The sequence below is a fragment of the Mya arenaria genome, chromosome 2 (genome assembly GCF_026914265.1).
Source record: "Mya arenaria isolate MELC-2E11 chromosome 2, ASM2691426v1".
NCBI lineage: Eukaryota > Metazoa > Mollusca > Bivalvia > Myida > Myidae > Mya > Mya arenaria.
This window is the reverse complement of record NC_069123.1, coordinates 22,817,471-22,836,120: the sequence shown is the minus strand read 5'-3', so window position 1 is coordinate 22,836,120 and position 18,650 is coordinate 22,817,471. Positions and strand designations below refer to the sequence as shown.

Genomic DNA, 18,650 nt, shown 5'->3' with positions numbered 1-18,650 from the left:
ACCGATCGTAGGGTACTATAAACAGTGTCCGTAATTGTAAAATAACTGGCTATTAGGAAAAGACATCAAACAGGTTTAATTGATTTTCGGTTCTTTTAAATGACCATGCCAATTAAGAATTTAAGGAAGCGGCCTTCACACCCTCTTGTCAGTTTGCCTGCCAATTAAGCGGAGCAATATTGCTCAAATCGGTGATTGATATAAAACGCTGAATGTAGATACCACTTCCTTCCTTCAGAATATATGTTCGCAAAACATTCTAAGTTAAACTTATTATTATTATATATTAGATTATTATTTCTTAACAACGTAAAAGATGCCAGCCACATCTGAAGTATGGATATATTTCACACGCTCTGTTGACAAGAAATCTGTCATGTGCAAACTATGCAGTGTGAGGTTGTCGTACATGGGCACGACGACTAATCTCTGGAATCACGTGAAGGCTAAGCATCCGAGTTCTCAAAGTGAAAACAGCAAACAGCAATCAATGAAAAAGTTTACCGTTTCTGGTCTTAGACATGATTTGTGTTCAGAGGAAATTACTAAGAAAGTGGTGAATATGGTGGTGACGGATTACTTGCCCATAAGCATCGTGGAGTCTCAGGGTTTATGTGCTTGTTATGTGCTAGATATGTATTTCATATTTCGATGTAAAGTTCGTGTTTCAAACTTTAAAATGAATGTCATAGCATTTTAATGTATATCCTGTATTGTTGTACAATAGATGAGTTGCAATCATACGTATTTATGTTTTATTTTCAAATCTCAAACATCATCAGCATTAGATATTATCATATTTAGTAGTATAAGTAAGCATTAATTGTGCACTTCTAGAATCCGATAACGTTGAAAATATTCGACACGCTACAATGATTTCTTGTATTACGATAACACTGGAAACATTCGACAGATAAAGAAAAGGGTCTCATGGTGTATAACTAAAATCAATAGATAACTATCACTTTTTAAAGATTCAATTTTTATCGAATATTTGATCGAAAGAATTACCAAATATTCGAATATCGGTTTTGCCATTCGTTTGCATCCCTAATATATATATATATTTACCATGACAAACTGCATATAAGTTAGTGTAGCTTGATTCCATCACTGGTTTCCATCATCTTTTTATGCCTCTTGAAGTAGGGCATATTATAATCCATCTGTCCATCAGTCTGTTATTCCATGTTTGGGCTGTTACTTTGTCATGCAGGGAGTGATTTTAAAATGACTTGACACATGTGTTCAATACATAAAGATGACATGTCACATGCAAGACCAAGTCCTTACCTCAAAGGTAAATCTAACACTTCCATCTCTCCACTCTCACTGCATCGCTCCTCCACATTTGAGGTCAACTATGATGGGGGCCGGCATATGCTTATAGTTTATGATGGCTCTTTCGGAGGCATATTAGTTATTGCATAATCAATTGAACTGGGGCACTTTAGGGGCTTTCATCACTTAGTGTGACAGCTCTTATTTGAGTAGTTCCGATTTCTTGGCAAGAAAATAACAGACGAGATGACTTGGCCTCCACTGATGATGCTCTTGTTGATGTTTGTTTTTTATTAGTTTACCTCTGTTGGGGAAAATAAAACTTAAAAGCCTTTCTGGCATTTGGTTGTCATGATCTGCTTAAAATAAGATCATGGTACTATGTTCGAGAGTGTTTCCTTTGTTTTCGTCAATACATTAGCTCCCATATGATACTGGAATGGTAACAAGCTTGTGGACCTTAACCATTCTGTAACACTTGTGCAGGAAATTACAACCCTATTTACTTATACACACATTTGTTATTGAACTTTGTCCTTGACATCTCTGTGCAAAACAGTTAATTTACCCGAGTTTGAAATTATACTCACAGTGAAGCTCTTGTGAATGATTGCAATGATTCAGTTGTGGATTGCGTAACTATTACATGCATTCTTAAAACATTGAGCCTCTTTAAATAACAAATAGTTGAAGTAACAATGTGTGTATCAAATTGCTTGACTTTTTATTTGCAGGCAAGGAGAACAACAAAGATTACAGGCATTGTGGGTAGTTGTAGACCGTTTACCAAAGCCAAATTATGACAACTTTAGGTAAGATGAGTCTATTTTTCTGTCAAGCCAGTTTCCCTTTTTGTTTTAAATATTGTTTCCTATGTACAGTAAACTTCCTTTGTTTAGCCTGTAGTATGAAATATAATCCCACAAGTCCATACATTTTTAAACTAATAATTTTGTAAGATTTCCATTTAAAAGTACACTAGTATATGAATGTTAAGACCCTGTTAAGACACCTAGGGACCATTTATATAGATTTAAGAAAATTGCAGTTAATACTAAAATCCTTGAACTGACTACTGATATTCTATGCTTAAGTTTGAAAAACTGTTGTGTCCGCCATGTTTTGAATTACAATAGAGCAATACATGGTTCCATTTCAGATATTTAGTGAAATTCTTATCCAAACTAAAGGAGAAGTCTGACATCAACAAGATGACCCCTGGCAATATAGCGATTGTGATAGGCCCAAATCTGATATGGTCAGAGGGTGACAGCGGGTAAGCTTCAAAATCTCGTAAAGGGTCTTCATATGTATGCAACTTTAGGAATGGTGAAGTTTGATGTAGGCTCTTGATATTGAAACTTTGATAAATAGTTGGATTTTAGAAGTTGTTGGGGTGTGGGAGTGGGGGTGGGGATTTCTACCTGTGCCATAGGGTCCTAACATAATAATTCATATTTATTGATCCTACTGTTTTGAACAAAATCATTACTTAAACCCTTTTCAAATGTAAATATTATCATAATTGACCTTACGACAGCGGCTTCTAAGCCACGCCCCCTGATATCAAGGGAGCGAACTCTGTCTATGTCCGTCAAACAAACGAGGAAGTAATGGCGTCTCGCGTCGTTTCGCTTTCCGATATTCCTGACAAATTATCATAAATGTGACATTACAATGCGAAAAAAATAGAAGTCAAAGGAATTTGTAACTGGCTGCTACATCGGAAGGCTCGATATATCTTTAAAAAATGACGATATCTAACATTGACGGGGTGAAATCTATCCAAGTCAGAGAAAATCGGATAGCCGCCATGTTGTCAACATTGACATCGATACAAAGGAAAAGCGTGTGTGTGACGAATACTGTAAATGCAAACAAGGGTAAGTTTAACTTTTAATAACACCAGTCATTCTTACAGTATTGTTGAATTAAAGATTAAATCATCGCACAATATGAGTAAATCATAAATGTCCCGAATGGGGAACCCGGAAGTGACATTAAATAACAGTTACATGCCAGCTATACAGTATAACCTTGTATTCTATAGTATGAGCAGAAATGGTTTATTGGAGTTATGCATAAAAAGTTTCAGTTCTAAGCGATTGAACACTCCCCCTTATGAATAATAATGTAATAGTTGACAAGTGACAATCGTGGGTGATACCAATCTGTAACTTTTGCATTGCTCAAACATTCACATGCTTTGATTTTTGTTCTTACAGAAATTGTGGAACATGTTCACACACTCTGGCTGTAAAAGTAGACCTGGGAGGAAAATTGCCCCCGGTGTGGGGCTCGAACTCGCAACCACCAGAACACTAGCCCGGCGCTCTAACCAACTAAGCTGACCGGGCAGCTGGTTCTAACCCACACACACTACCCTCCCCCATTTACCGGTTAAGGCTGGTGGAGGGTCTCCTGCTATTTACCGTTGACACCATTAAAGTATTCTGATTGATGGAGATAAGGAAGTCCCCTTATTATTGTATTCAACAAGCCTACCGCAACAGGGGACCTAGCATAAGACCGGAAACCGCGCCCCCCACACACACATGATATTTGCCAGTCCAGGCAATGTCAACCGTAAGAGAAAACCAGTGATGACAAGTTTTACAAATAATCGGTAGGACCTATTTTAAAGCTTTTTATAACATTTAGTTTTACTTTGCTGTACAAAAGTAATGGACTATTTGTCCAGAGAAAAACAACAACCACAAAACATTAGCTATTATCTTGTCAATATTTCATTATGATATACATGAAGCAAACATCAAAGGCAGTAGCATTAACAGCTAGTATTAAAATATTTAACAATACATGTAACTGATTTATTTTAATATTGGCATCTTTTATTTATTTCAGGAAAGTGTGGTCTTTTGAAGAGAGTTCTTGAAGTTGTTCAGCATGTTGTTTTGATGGATTCTTGGAAGGATGTACCTCTATGATGTTAGCTTCAGTTCTGGATTATAACACCAGTTGTTGCATATTTAATATCAGATTTATTAAATACATTGTTGTTTTGCAAACATTACTTAAACTTTGATATTTCTTTGGTGTTTATGTATGATATTGTAGGTGAATATCTCTTTATTGCAATGGCAAATATATTTTAAAATATATAGCATTAGCAGAAGTTATTTTTCACTGTTAAAGCTACACTTTCACAGATTGATCACTTTGACAACTTACACAGGAATTGATTGCATTTATCATATTTTGGCTCGGAGAAGTGTGCTTTGTGATTTATATATTAGGTCTTAATTTAAAGAATGCCAAAATAAGCCGATTCTGAGACAAAAAGTGTCAAACTAGAATTCTGTGAGAGTGCAACTTTAAGAATACTATTAATCGAGTGTGCATGTGATCCGGACTCTGAACATTGGATGAACTATCATTAAATATTGTAGATTTACGTAAATGGCTAAAATATAAGAATAACAATGAAAATATGTACATGTTTGACTTGTTCTTTATTCATAATAAGTCTAAGTCTTTACAGCACATGTTTGGCAGAATCAAGTTCTAATGAACATAATAATTGATTTAAATGTACAGTGAAATAAATTGTTTTATACAGAAAATAATACCTTAACGATTCAGACCGATCTGTTCTCGTTTTTTTTTTTTTGGTGGCTAAAATATTTATCTGAGTTTTGGAGGAGGCCTAGCTGGTGTGAGTTGGTCAAATACAGTAGCTGCTTGAGGGTTATGGTTTTCTTGATTGGATTTCCCGTCGACAAAGTGCTGATATGAAAATAAGAAATCTATGAAATGTGTCGGAATGACAGCTACAAAAGCCATTGTTTACATCGGATCCATACGAGTAGATGAGATTCGGAAGCATGCGATGGTTCGGAAAAAAATTTAGTTGTACGATATTTCCTGATTTACTTTGAAAGCAAAGCAGTTTATAAAAACTACATAACGGTATCAACAAAAATACCTCTATCTTGAATGAAATCAATCGTGTCCATGTTGAACCTGATATTAAATGGCCATTAATGCCGATTTGACAACACAAGCCAAAGCATAAATGTACGATGTTTATAGTTTAAAAATAGTAACACTTATTTAGGTCATGCACGGACAATTTCAGTATTAAATAAATTTTGAGCGGATTGAAATAAGTAGTTTTGTTCAAAAAAATACTTTTGTACAGACGTAAAGATGTTTCGCCTTTGAACGATCTTTCAAAATTTCCAAGTTCAGCTGTTGATGAGGTCTTCCACAGAGTCTGATACAGCACTTGCATTTTTCTAAATAACTCGCTGGTTTCGAATACGGAACGAATTGGAAGCCATCTTTAGTCGGCCTGGCTACCTTGTATCCGAATTACAAGTGCCATGACAACACCTTTTTACCATAATACTTAAAAAGGCGAGGAATTGCCAGCCTAGTATATGACGGACTCTGGTCAGTTTGACGGACAAAATGGCGGATAGCAACACGGCTTATCAGCCCTGCATTCTGATTGGCTGATAGGACCTGTCAATCAAATCCTGTCGTAAGGTCAATTACTGGGTCACAATTTGACAGTATAATTATAATTGTTTAGTGAGAAATATTTTTAATGATTGTTAAAGTTACATTCAACATAGAAGGAAAAATAGTTAATGTACCAGATTGCTTGTGCTGAATGTAACTAAACCCTTGAAATATATGAGTTCTGAATAGTATATTGCAATAAATATCAATATCTATGTGCATGTACTGGTTATAAAGCGTCTGATGAACAACTACACGGTATGTGAATATTGGATGCCTGGATAACCCATAGCATTTTCTTATCACTTGAAACCATTGATCAATCTTTTTTGTCTATGATATGTTGCATGATTGAAAGATTAATGACCGATTTGGGTTGAAATAGACAAGAAAAATATGAATTGAAACAAATGAATTTATAATGAGTTGTCAGTCATTTATTTTACCTCTATGTAATCAACAAGCTTTACCCTTTCAAATGATACCAAAATTATATTGGGTCACAAGACAACAACATTTAACATTATGACAAGATGAAACATAAAGCTAGTATGTACATTGTTACTAAGGTATACTTCAGATACAGTGTCTCCTGACAAGCACAAGGCTGAAGTATTGTAACTTGAAATTGACACTGCTATCAGAGCCCAACTGTATTGCAGGCCCAACATGATGAACACCGGGATTCTGAGCCTGATAACAGAGTGGATTGTCCAGCATGCAGACTGGTTCTTCCCAGGGGGTAGGTGTTCAAGCAAAATCTTCTCTGATGTTCCTGACCTGTTGTAGTGCTAGGCTGACTGGATCAGTATTGGTGTCATATATTGTATAACTACTTATTTATTTTTTCAAAACACTGGACTAATTTCTTTTTACTATGTACTTGTTTAAGTAGGAGTTAACTGTTTAATACAGGCAATTTTATTAAGTTTGAACACTTTTTTACCATTTTCAAAATATTTTTTGTTATGTACAGTTTCACTCATTAAAGCACTTATCTCTTACTGTAGAATATCAGCGAGGAGGATGATTAATTTATCTTGTAATTAAAGGATTGATAGAGCGCTTCATGGAATTTAGGCGTGTGCTGTCTTGTGCTCATACAGCCAGAACATATGATAAATCTATTCCTAAAAAAAAAAAAAAAAAATTTCATCACAACTAGAGATTAATAAAATCTGTGCCTGTGTTTTAGAAAGGTAATTGCCAACATATATTTGTATTTAAGAATAGGTGATAATTGCAAATTCATAATAAAATAGCATTGGTTAAATGACAATATGATGTTATCAGAGCACAGAGTGTCATAACCTCTTACGTTTTATGCAATATGAACTTCAAGAGTATACAAAAGTCTAGGCAATTATAAAAATTTATGTTTGATTGTTTGTATTGCTTATTTTTCTGAGTTGCAAATTGTGCGTACTCGTTGGTTAAATGGATAGTTGGTATGATATATTTATGTTAGTACTGTTAGACTGTGTATTCAAGTTTGTTTTCTCACATCCTGCCTAAAACACAGGAACATTGAATACAAAATCTGTGAGCAATTCCCTCTCCAAACTTCCATGTTGACTGTTTGCTTTGGTAGATGTGTAGTTTGACTTTATGTTTTGCTTTAGGGTCATAGTGCCAATTAATTCAATCCTTTTTTGTGTAGATATTGTAAATCCCCAGGGTGACTGTGTCTCAATCACCTTGCTTTTGCTTCATCATACCGTACTTTCATATACATTTACTGAAATATTTTTTTGTTAAAATATTTTGAAGATGAATTGGGAATGTTACGTGTACAGATGATTTTTTTCAAATAATGTCAATAAAAAAATTGTTTTTAGAGATCTTGTTTCATTTTCTGATAAAACAGCATTTCACACTTTTGGCACTTTAATAATACATGAAACATGGACATATCATTTGCTTCTTGAGCCACTTTAAACTGTATTTGTTTCATCATCTGTGTAGATCAGGATTTTCAATCGGTCCAGAGGAATTGCGCCCCAGAGCATCAGGCTTCCACGAAACCCCCAGTGCCCATGAGGCCAAACCCTTCCTCCAGAGAGGTCAAATCAGTTGCCATACCGATGACCTCCCAGCTAGTGAAGACCCCCCATAGGTTAAGGTCACAGAGCGCCACAGGTCAGGTGTGCACTGCGGCGTTCAGTGCTGTGCTAGGACCTGTATCTGGCCAACAGTACAGCCAAGATTCATCTTCCAGTGATTCAACAAGCCTCTCTGAATCATCACCGCAGATGAAGGATTATGAAAATGCAGACACCCTGGAGAGAAGAGGTAGCGCAGATCAATATGCAACAGCCAGAGGTGATTTAGGAATGTCTAGTGAAACACCAAACTCTGCAACGGCAACTCCTACTAACAAACGCAGCAACCCTGTCATAACTCCTTTCAATCCCAATGAGAGATATAAGTATAAGAAGGCTAGCACAAAGAAAAGCCCTGCTCCTGCACCAAGAGCAGAATCAGTCCCAAAAGAATTGCCACCAAAACAGCCCCCACCTGGCTCTACTTCTTTGCAGAATGTGCATTCTGAAATGTATAGCACGGCATTCGCTCTTCAATCTCTTGATGATGGGGGAAATTGGCCATCCTATCTTAACACAGTGCGCACAATGTGGGATGATAAGCTCCAAACAAATGGAAATGGCGGGAAGGGTGATAGTCTGACATGCAAAGAAGGTCAAGGTCATTCAAGGTCAGATCAGGGTCAGTATTCGGTATCTTGCTTGCGTCGTGTTTGCCCCCAGTTTTCTTCTACCCTTGATTGCAAGAGATTTTCATTTCCAATTATTTCCTTGTTTGCTGCTGAATGCATAGAAATTTATGTTTTGCAGTGAAGTCTTGTTTGTTTATTTGTTTGAAAACATTTAAACAGAGGTTTAAAAAAAGAAGGTTTGTATCTTTGCTTGAACTTAACCTATGTTTAGAGAAATTGTAACTTATAAGGTCTGTCTTTCCTCTCTATGAACTTGAAAAAAAAACATGTGTATTCATGAACTCAATGAATTCTGGATTCAAGAACTAATAACTTATTCCAATAGATGACTCTTTTTATGCCCAAACCTGTTCTCTGATCTGACCTTTTCATGACCTGTTGTCTGACTGTGTGATGCATGAACTTGAAGATTCACTGCTCCTCTTCATTGACTTAACCTCATCGGCTTTCTGCATTCTGGTGGTGTGTGGTGAAACTGTGTCCTAGTTTTGTTTTGCTAGTCTTACAAGTAGTGTTTATATATAGAGAGAGATATGCTGGTTGTATGCAGGTCATTTATTTGCTTCTTTACTTTGAGCTAGTAAATGCTGATTAATTATTGTGTTTTGCCTTTCAGAAGAATTTTGAATCCTATTTTTTATTCCTTTTTTAGCTTGTCTGATTTTGGAAGAAAAAAGGCCACATATTGTCATAGCCTTGGCGTTGTTGTCATTAGCATCATGCAATATCTTTAACCTTGACCCTTTCTCAAAAAAATGAACCTTGGAACCAGGGATGCCTTTTTTCCTCTTTTCAGCTGATCTTGGCAACAAAATTTAAAAAAATAAATTGATGGCTTTCATCTTCTCTAAACAAACATTGATTTTTCGTATACAATGGGATAGGGATATTATTACTTTGTACTGGTTTCCTCTTCTTCTTTTTTTCATTTGCGTTGGCATCCCTGTTTGGCACACAATGTCATGGTGCCAGAGACAATATGCACATGTATCGCATGTCCTGTAACTCTGGCTGTAATAATTGTTGAATTAAGCCCCTGTTTCGACCCAAAAATTACAGACAAACATCGGCCTTTGCTCTGTAGCGCTTGTTTGTAACTTTTTTTTAAGGATACAAAAGTTTGATATATTAGTATTTTATGTGCTTGTTTTTTTTTCAAATGATATAAGTCGATATACTTCCAAAGCATAAATATTGTCAGCAACAGTGAGCAAAAACCTTTTACCAGTACCAATAATATGCATATATTATTATATAATTAAACTAGTAATGCACCTATCAATTTTTTACCCGGCATGGAGATGGCATGTAAAACGATAGGGGACAAAGCAGCCACTGATTCACAACAGGCAGAATTTTACAGGTCTGATGAGCTGCCAGTTGAGGAAAAGACCTAGTCAAATTTTGTTTCAAACCTTTTTTATTTTTGGACACAAGTCCAGGGATTTTGACAAATTTCCTTTCTCCAGGGGTGGGAAATCGACAACAACAAAAATGTGTTGTTTGTCTTCTTCATTTGGATGTTCCTGTCACTCTCCTGTAGGGCCAAAACATTGATGTGTGTATAAGACACAACTCTGTCACTGTATGCCTCTTGGTCACCTGAGACAAACAGACAGGCATTGATGCCTCCCTTCCTCATGCTTATACTCTTTGTTTGACTAAAGATATTATACAACTGGTTGGTACCTGGTATACTCCATGACATACCATTGCCATTCAATTAACAGCATGCATACCAACAAGCAAAGGAACTTGACATTGTTTTTCAGCAATGCAAGCAAAGACTTTTTCTTAGAAATGTTACAAGAAAATCAAATGGGAGGTTTAAATCAAGAATTGTATAACATTGCCTGAAATCTTTTCTCAAATTTGCTTGAAATCTCCATAAACCCACTAACCATTCTGTATTTTAAGTACATTTAAACACTGTTAATCCGAAGTCGTGAGGACTCAGATAAATAGTTCGGTTTAACTTTAATTCAGATTAACAATATTAGAAAATGACAACACTTGCGAATTATTGGTGATGTAAAATATTTAGTCGTGAAGATTGCAATATCTGCTACACGTTAACGAAATGTTGCATTTTGTTTGAGATATCATTCAGTATACATGTATGTTGAAAAATTGTTGTCAATACACAACCCAAAATAAAGATGTCCGTATGTAATCACAGTATGGTCTGAAAACTATGAGATGACTGTGTTCAAATCAATGATTGATGAAAAGATGTGAAATATATTGAATGGGGGCCTAAATTTTGACCTTGAAGTTGCGATCAATTCAAAATAGCAATTTCGGTTCATTGGAATTTTTTTATTTAAACAAAGAAGAAATACAATTGGGATCAAAAAATAAAATTAAAAATAATGATGAATTTGGATAAACGGTGTTCTGATTAATGGTGTGTAAATTTACATATCAAATGATTACCAGTAATATGATATGAATATAGGCTCAAGTTCCTTAAATTAGTTGTTTGGAGGAGATTTAGAGAATGTATTGTGGACAGTTTGCATTAAATTAACATCATTATTTTATTCAAAAATTGTATTTGATGTTTCAACTAATATTGCTAGTATATTGATTGAACATTTCATGACTAATATAAGTGATTGCTTCCCAATAAAGGAAGTTTGAGACATTTATACAATTATTTCTCATAGTTAATTATTTTAGATTGACAATGTCAGATAATGATTATCTTCATGGTTTGTGTTCAAATGTTTCCAATATTTCCTCAAGTGTAGTTGTTAAGAGGAAAACATTTTACACATTTGTCATAATTGTGTTAATGCATTATTTAAAGTACCTATGGTAAACTGCTGTTGTTGTTTCTTATCCCAGATGTTCGTTAAGATCAATATATAGCAATGTGATTGTTTCATTATAATATTAATCTCCTGTATCTATATTTCAGACATCAACTTTCAATACTCCGGAGAGAGCAGTTCTAACCTGAACATGTCGTCAGATTCAGCTGAGCATTACCCTCTAGCCAGGACCCCATCCAATCAATCAGGTTCCTCTGTTGGCACGCCCTACTCTAGTCCACCGGCCAATCAGGAGCCAGCAATTGCTAATAAGACCCAGGTGACCCCACCAGGCCCTGTAACCCCACCAGATGGTTCCCGGTCTCCTTCTGTATCCCCTGCTTCCAGTAACAACAATGTGGCTGGTGCCCCTCTTGCTGAGAGGTAGGCACTTCACACATCTCTTCTTGAGCCTATGTTTGCTTGCTACTTGTAAACTTAACATGCTTCATCCACAAAACCTTAACAGTGTCAGTATACAGAGAAACAACAACTTATTATTGTTCTTTTCACTGAATAGCTTCTGTTATCTTAGTTGATTAAATAATGCAAGAATAAGAACTTGAGCATGATTGCCTTAATTTTTCTCCTGGTGTGTGTAGATGAAAATCTTAAATTCCCTGGTCTTATTCTTGTTCTGGAGTACTGCTTTTTACACAATATGTACAGGATGAGAAAGAAGTGGAAGAGTTCGTTTTTTCACAGGGTGGATTATGTACAGGTTGACAGACAATGTAACATTCAGCAATAACACTGGGGAAGGGGTCACTTAGTCTAACAGCATGTATTCCTATGTTTATACAGTGAAGATATGCAGCCCTCAAGCATTCAGCGCCGTCAGACCCGAAAACCTGCACCCCCACCCCCTCCTGAACGCCCCCACTCAGTTGCTGTGACAGCCAGCCTCAAACTGGACAGTCAGTACAAGACTTGGCCCAGACAGGCCTCACCAGTGGTGGAAGAAGAACCAGACATAAACACACGTGAAGAGAGTGAGCAGACAACCACAACCTTGCTTGCTGATAAGCCCAGCAGACCAAACCCGCCAGAGCGAATCTCCTCCCTGTCTTCCTCAGCACCCCATCACCACCCGGATAGGCCAAAGGTCCCTCCCCCTGTGGCACCTCCGAAGCACACACGGTCGGCATCCACAGGGGCACCAGTCACCATACCTAGCAACCAGCTGCAGGTGTCTGGCAACAAGAACCTGGCTGGATCTGCATCAGGTAGCTCCTTGGATACTGGAGGCCTGCATGAAACCACACGTCCTCTCAGTAATAGCAACAATCAGCTTACGCCTGAATATACACCAAATACTGCAGATAGTAAGCCACAATCATCTAGCAGCTTAGCAAGGCAAAGTATATCACGGCCTCCGCGACCATTACCGCCTCCGCCACCACCCCCAGATTCTGCCATTATAGAACAAACACACTTGTAAAACTAACTGTGATATTTGCCTGTTGTAACTTACTACATTTACTTGTTCTGTACAAAACATGCACACAATATCTATAGATGTCATTGTGATACTTTGTTTTTCTGTCTCATGCTTTTATGTCCGACCTTACACATACATTTTTATTAATATCGATAATTTGAGGCATGTTTTAAGAAATATCAAGAATTTCAAAGAAATATCAAGAATTTCATGGCTTTAATCCTAAAACTGCATCATTCTCTCATTATTATTAGATATATTTCATGAAGCTGGAAGAAACTCTCTATTTATAATGTACATGAACTTGCTTCAAAATCATCCAGCAGCTTATTATAGCCTGTAGATTGATTGTGGTGCCTGTGAAGGGATTACTTTGTCTGGCGGTGATGTCCGGGCCATCATCACTATCATGTTTCTGATAAATAACTTTTGAACAAATTGGTGTAGAGTTCTTAAACTTGGTATGCACATTGTTCATTATGACCCTTAGATATTTTGTGGTCAAGGTAACTTTAAATAGAATTACAATGGTTGTGCATACAGGCAACCCTTCCAATTCATGCATCCAATTTGTGGAATTATACTTGCTAAATATGTACATGTAGCTTGTCATGATAATATATGCTTGTAAAGGAATAGTTAGTTTCATTTTTTACATTTCCATTGTCGTCAATATTTATTATCTACATTTCTTTACAGAAGCTTTGTAATATTCAAAGCACATGTTTGTATGTGCTTCCTGTATTGTTAAATTTCTTACAATATTTCTAATAATGTTTCCTAGTTTTAAATATGCTGTAGTTACAAACATTTGTAGGCTATCTCTAACTATTCTGATTTTAATAAGATTTAAAAAGTGGTTTACATGTATATATAGAAATTTACAATACAATGTTTATACCTAATTCCCTGCTATCTATAATACATAGAGTGTATAAATGATGTATTACTGGCATTCTGTATTTCAACAGTGTTATATGCATTGAAGCATGACTTTGTTTTTTATGGTTTAAGGGATTCAGGCTGTTTTGACTCCCGATTGTGTAAGTCTATCACCCATGGTGTGCAGTTAGATCTCGGAATTTATAGTCATAGCTCGGAAGTTTTACAGGGAATGCTTCAGCTTTTATTACCTCATCTGTTGTTGTTGTTTTTAAGACAGAAGTCCAGATATTGTCAAAGCGTTGGTTGCAGTAGCTATGATGGAAGCGTTGGCGGCGTCAGGGGCCTTGTACTACAGCTTTAACTTTTGCCTTCACCTCAAAACCCTTTACAGATATTCACATGAAACTTGGTACACATGCGCATAGGTCCGTAACACTGGCTTTGATAAATAGTTTAGTTATGCCCCTTCATCACTTTAAAAAACAGACAAGCGCTTGTATACACTTGCAAAGCTCATTTTTATATTGATAACATTTACAGAATTTAATCATTGGGCCTATTGTTCAGAACTTTGTTCAAGTTAACAACGTGAATAACTACTTTGTTTGTTAAATTTAAACTTAAAATATTTGATGATATGTAAACATATTCAAATAAAACAAGTACAGCTGAAACATGCATCTTAAACACTGGTATGTACACTGTAGATCATGACTGTCTATCCATTAAACTACAGGAGCAGCAGCAATTTGAAAGTGAACAACGATGTCGTTTATCCCGTTGTTAACTTTAACATCGTTCTAGACAATCAGGCCATTATTATTTTACAGCTGATATTTCATTGCCATGCTTCGCTTTGTAAAATATTATTAATAAATGTATGCTACTGGATCACCTTGGGAAAACTTGTGGGAAATTATACTTGCAGTATTATGTTCAACTACTTTCACGATTATTTGTGTACATACTTACCTACACACTTAAAGTATCTTCTTTCTTGGAATATTTATAATACTAACATGTAACCATGTACATTTTTGGGTAACTTATTGAATACAATTATGCCATGATATAATGTATGGTATGCTTAAAATAATTATTAAATTTTGATACACAGCATTGGTGTGGTAATCTTTGAGTGGTGATTTTATGAAGTCAGTTTTGTGCACATTTCTATCCTGTTATTATTTTAGTTTAAGAGTCAACTGGTGCTCTTACATTAGCTATATTAATGATACTACATGAAATTGTATATTTATTTTTTTAAATTGTGTACTGTTTCCTATTTGTATTTTTTTTTTCTCAAAAAAATCAGGCTCATACGGTAATATTAACATAATTTTATTTTTTGCAAACCAAACTTAAATGATTTTTTTTAGCATTTAATTATTTTGTTATACGTTGTACAGGGATTTGAAAGCCTATTTTGTTTGCTTATTAACTGAACAACAGGTATTAGCTTAGCCTCACATCTACTGAGCTAACCTTATACATGTAAATGCTTGAATGCTTAATTTGCTTGGATCAGAGCTGTACCAAGCTTTCATGTAGCCACTGTTATGTCCTCTCTTACCTGATTTTCTACTCTTCCTTTAATTTTTTGTGATGTTTTTGATGCATTTCTTCATTTTTGAATGATCGTTGTTAGACTTTCCATTCTTGATTATCCGTAATTTATAATTTGCTCATTTTGATTTTCACTTTCTTAAACATATATTCCGGTATGCTTACTTCTTCATACTATTTAAGTCAAGGGAGGTAAAGAAGAAAAGTTTAGTTTTTAAAAAATATTTCATCTTTCACTGACTCATTATGGATTGTAACAGTTGAGAGTGAAGCATTTATACAGGTGGTCTGGATTGTGGAAATTCATACCAGTGGTCTGGATCGTGAAACTCAATGTAGTTGAATTATTTTTCTTACATTTTTTAACAAATAACTAACAGCATCTGCATGGTAGATACTTGTTCAAACAGAATTTTGTTAATCAAAATCTAAATTATCCTTTTTCAATACCATAACTAACATTCTTCGGAAAAATTGGGAATTTTCGGTCAGTTTTAGATAAATATTAATATCAGAGCTGAAATATTATCATGTAGCATTTTTTACATCCAACTATAAAACTTGAACAAGGTCCTTTAATTCTAACCCTTGAAAGTTGTTGAATAGAGTAGTGAACTGCAAAAACAATGAAGAACTAATGATGGATGAAATATCTCAAGACAAACAATTGAAATCTCCTGCTGTATTACAGAAGTTTGTTGGTAGTGGCATGTCAAGTGTGTTTGCTTGCTTTTCAGAGTTGAACAATTCCGGCCTTCCATAAGTAGGCGACCATCTGTTCCACCGAAAGTGCCGCCAAAGAGATAGCATTCCAGCTTTGCTAGGACTTAAAACATGTATTGATTCATTCCATTCTTGCTGTAGCAAGTGCTTAGAATTTTATTTTAGCTATTCACATCTCATATGAAAACAAGCTTAAATAAAACTTGTCTTCATTTTAGGTATGGAGAAGAACTTTTGAGTTTTATATAACTATGATATGTACAACAACTGATCTTGTCAACTTCCTATTAAACAATGGCATAGAATGGCTCAAAATAGTGTTAAAAAAGATGCAGGACCTTTTTGAATATTCAGGCATATTTTTTTTTCATCTGTTTCTAGAACAAGTTGATCGGCAAAGAAATAAGCCTTGGATATAACTCTAAAAAAAACATTTAAGATATTCAAATGAAACTTGGTACACATGTTGCCCATGAGTATTTGGACATGTAAAACAAGACTTGATGGCTTTAATATTGTTGAGTTATGCCCCTTGATTGACTAGAAGAAAAACAGATGAGCATTTGCGTCCACTCCACGGTATTCTTGAGTATTTTGTTAATAAATAACTTTCTTTTAAACTGTGAAGATGCATGGCTATAACGGATCATTTGCATGCTTTTATCAACTCCATGTTGCGTTTAATCATACCATAGCTTCATTTATCCATATCAGCATAATGCACTTTGTTGTGATGCAGTTATGATGTGATGCAGATACGTTTACGGCCATTGCCATAATTTGAATGAGTTTGTTTCTTCAGCATTTCTTTTTTATGGAATTAAATTAATGGAAGCTATAAATGAGGCTTAACTACCTCCTCCCCTCCCTTGAACCATTTCATTACTCTTCATTTATGTCGCCATAATGTTTAAGAAATCAACCACAGGTAGTAACAGAATATTGTAGCCATGGGCGTGTTATGAAAACGCGGAGAGAATGAAGGAGTGTTTGTTATGGAGAGGGGTGTAACACCCTCCCCTGTGTTGAATATCTCTTATACAGACTTTTTAAAACGCATTTAACAACATACAAGTTTGTCTGTTTTGCAATAGTCGCTTACTATGTCATTATTGTGCTTCTCCATCAAATGAATTGTTTATTATATTTCACTAAATTTAATCAAACATACAAGACAATGTTATGGTAGTCAGTCAGGGGTTGTTTCATATTTCATTCAATATTTGTTAATTTTTAAAAAAAATAATTCCAAATTTTAGTCATTTTCTCTGTTTGTTAGTGCTCAACTTATGCCAGTATTTAAGTAAAAAACACAGTTTAGCAAACAAAACAAATTATAAATTTTAGCTGAATGTGACTTTCCTATAGATTTAAGATTTGTGAAATTACAATCAAGATGCTTTAAAGAAACGGCCCCCTGGTACCTCCGTCATTTTGGGCAATAGTGCAATTTTTACCTTTTTTTTGCCTTACAAAACTGTAACATTGATGTGGATAATCAATAGGAAATGGTTTCTTCACCCTGCTTGTTTGTATAACACTATCATCTCATTAAAGATAGTTTTGTAATGATTTTGGTAAGGATGTTTTTGTCAAGAAAACTGAAGCCTTCTTGTCAATACATAAATCTGACCCTTTATTGTGCTTAAACGATTAATGTGCTAGTTTAATAGCTTTGTCTTTATAAGCTGATTGTACAGGAAATACACAAATAATTATATTAAATTGAAAGTGATTTCAATTACACAATTATATTCTCCATGCAATGTTTGGCAATTTAAGACTATCACTCTATTAACTTATAAAGCCACAACTTATATATTTCATTAATGAATTATGTACTGGGGTAAAGAAAATCTGTTCAATGTCAAGTTTTGAAACTGTTTTGTGGCAGCATTTTCATAAACTGGCAAAGAACAGTGCGTTATTTATTTGCTACCAAGTTAGATTGTTAAAACTTTGATGTTTATTTTTTTACAAGAATGGGGTTGGTCTATATGTGAAATTTGTTCACCCTGCTTTGATACAAGTGATGAGAATTAAAAAAAAAATGTAAACATTTATTATGTGCTAATTGATGAACAGAAACTTCATGGGAAGTTTTTGTTAAGGGAAGTCTGTTTAAGCAGGTGAATTGTACATAAAAACTGCATGAAACTTCTCAATTCATGTAAAATAACACTTTTCTTGGATGAACTTTTTGATAACTCTGCTAATGTTTTATTATTATTATTATTATTACAAATATTTCAGTTATGACACATAAAATGTTGTGTTAATACAATGTAGATTGTATTGACTTGTGTTGACTGTTTTCTTGTTACGATTCTGTTTGCCATTATTGATATGTTAGATGAGTCTAATAAGTTAACATGGAACTATCCATTCATTTGTATTTGAATTTTCCTTACATACTTGAAATTAAATAGCTTTTACAAATTACAGTGATCTTGAGTTTCTTTCTTGTTTAACAAGAACAATTACAAATGTGGTGATGTGAGTGATGTTGTGGTATAAGTGTCCATCTTCCACAACATAGGATTGTGGTTTTGACCCTACTAGGGTATCACCTCACAAAGTTTACATCAGTACTGATTTCTACCTAGGGAACAGATTTCGATCAAGCTCAAAGAAATAAGTGCAAACCAAATGTATACGTCACTTTGACACAGAGCGGTATGGTCTTGAGGTGTTCACAAGGTGAATAAAATTTTAA

The 18,650-nt window shown here is 35.1% G+C and overlaps 1 protein-coding gene and 1 long non-coding RNA gene across 11 annotated transcripts in view; both read left to right on the top strand.

Annotated features, from left to right (window-relative positions):
• LOC128210810 (rho GTPase-activating protein 44-like) overlaps positions 1-18,376 on the top strand; it is a 34,469-nt gene extending 16,093 nt beyond the window's left edge. Inside the window, exons 11-18 of one of the 10 annotated variants that reach the window (XM_052915183.1) lie at positions 2,016-2,093; positions 2,441-2,557; positions 6,432-6,511; positions 7,735-8,493; positions 11,427-11,703; positions 12,124-12,545; positions 13,775-13,803; positions 15,949-18,376. In XM_052915183.1, coding sequence (XP_052771143.1) covers positions 2,016-2,093; positions 2,441-2,557; positions 6,432-6,511; positions 7,735-8,493; positions 11,427-11,703; positions 12,124-12,545; positions 13,775-13,803; positions 15,949-15,954 — 1,768 coding nt within the window. In that variant the 3' untranslated portion in view covers positions 15,955-18,376. Of the gene's footprint in view, positions 1-2,015; positions 2,094-2,440; positions 2,558-6,431; positions 6,512-7,734; positions 8,494-11,426; positions 11,704-12,123 lie in introns of all 10 variants that reach the window. The other 9 variants (XR_008257168.1, XM_052915219.1, XM_052915191.1 and 6 more) reach the window with 9 other exon arrangements.
• LOC128210908 (uncharacterized) lies at positions 2,836-4,408 on the top strand. The gene is made up of 3 exons (XR_008257169.1): positions 2,836-3,164; positions 3,507-3,907; positions 4,147-4,408. It is a non-coding gene; the product is annotated as an uncharacterized LOC128210908 (long non-coding RNA).
• Positions 18,377-18,650: the final 274 nt, after the last annotated feature.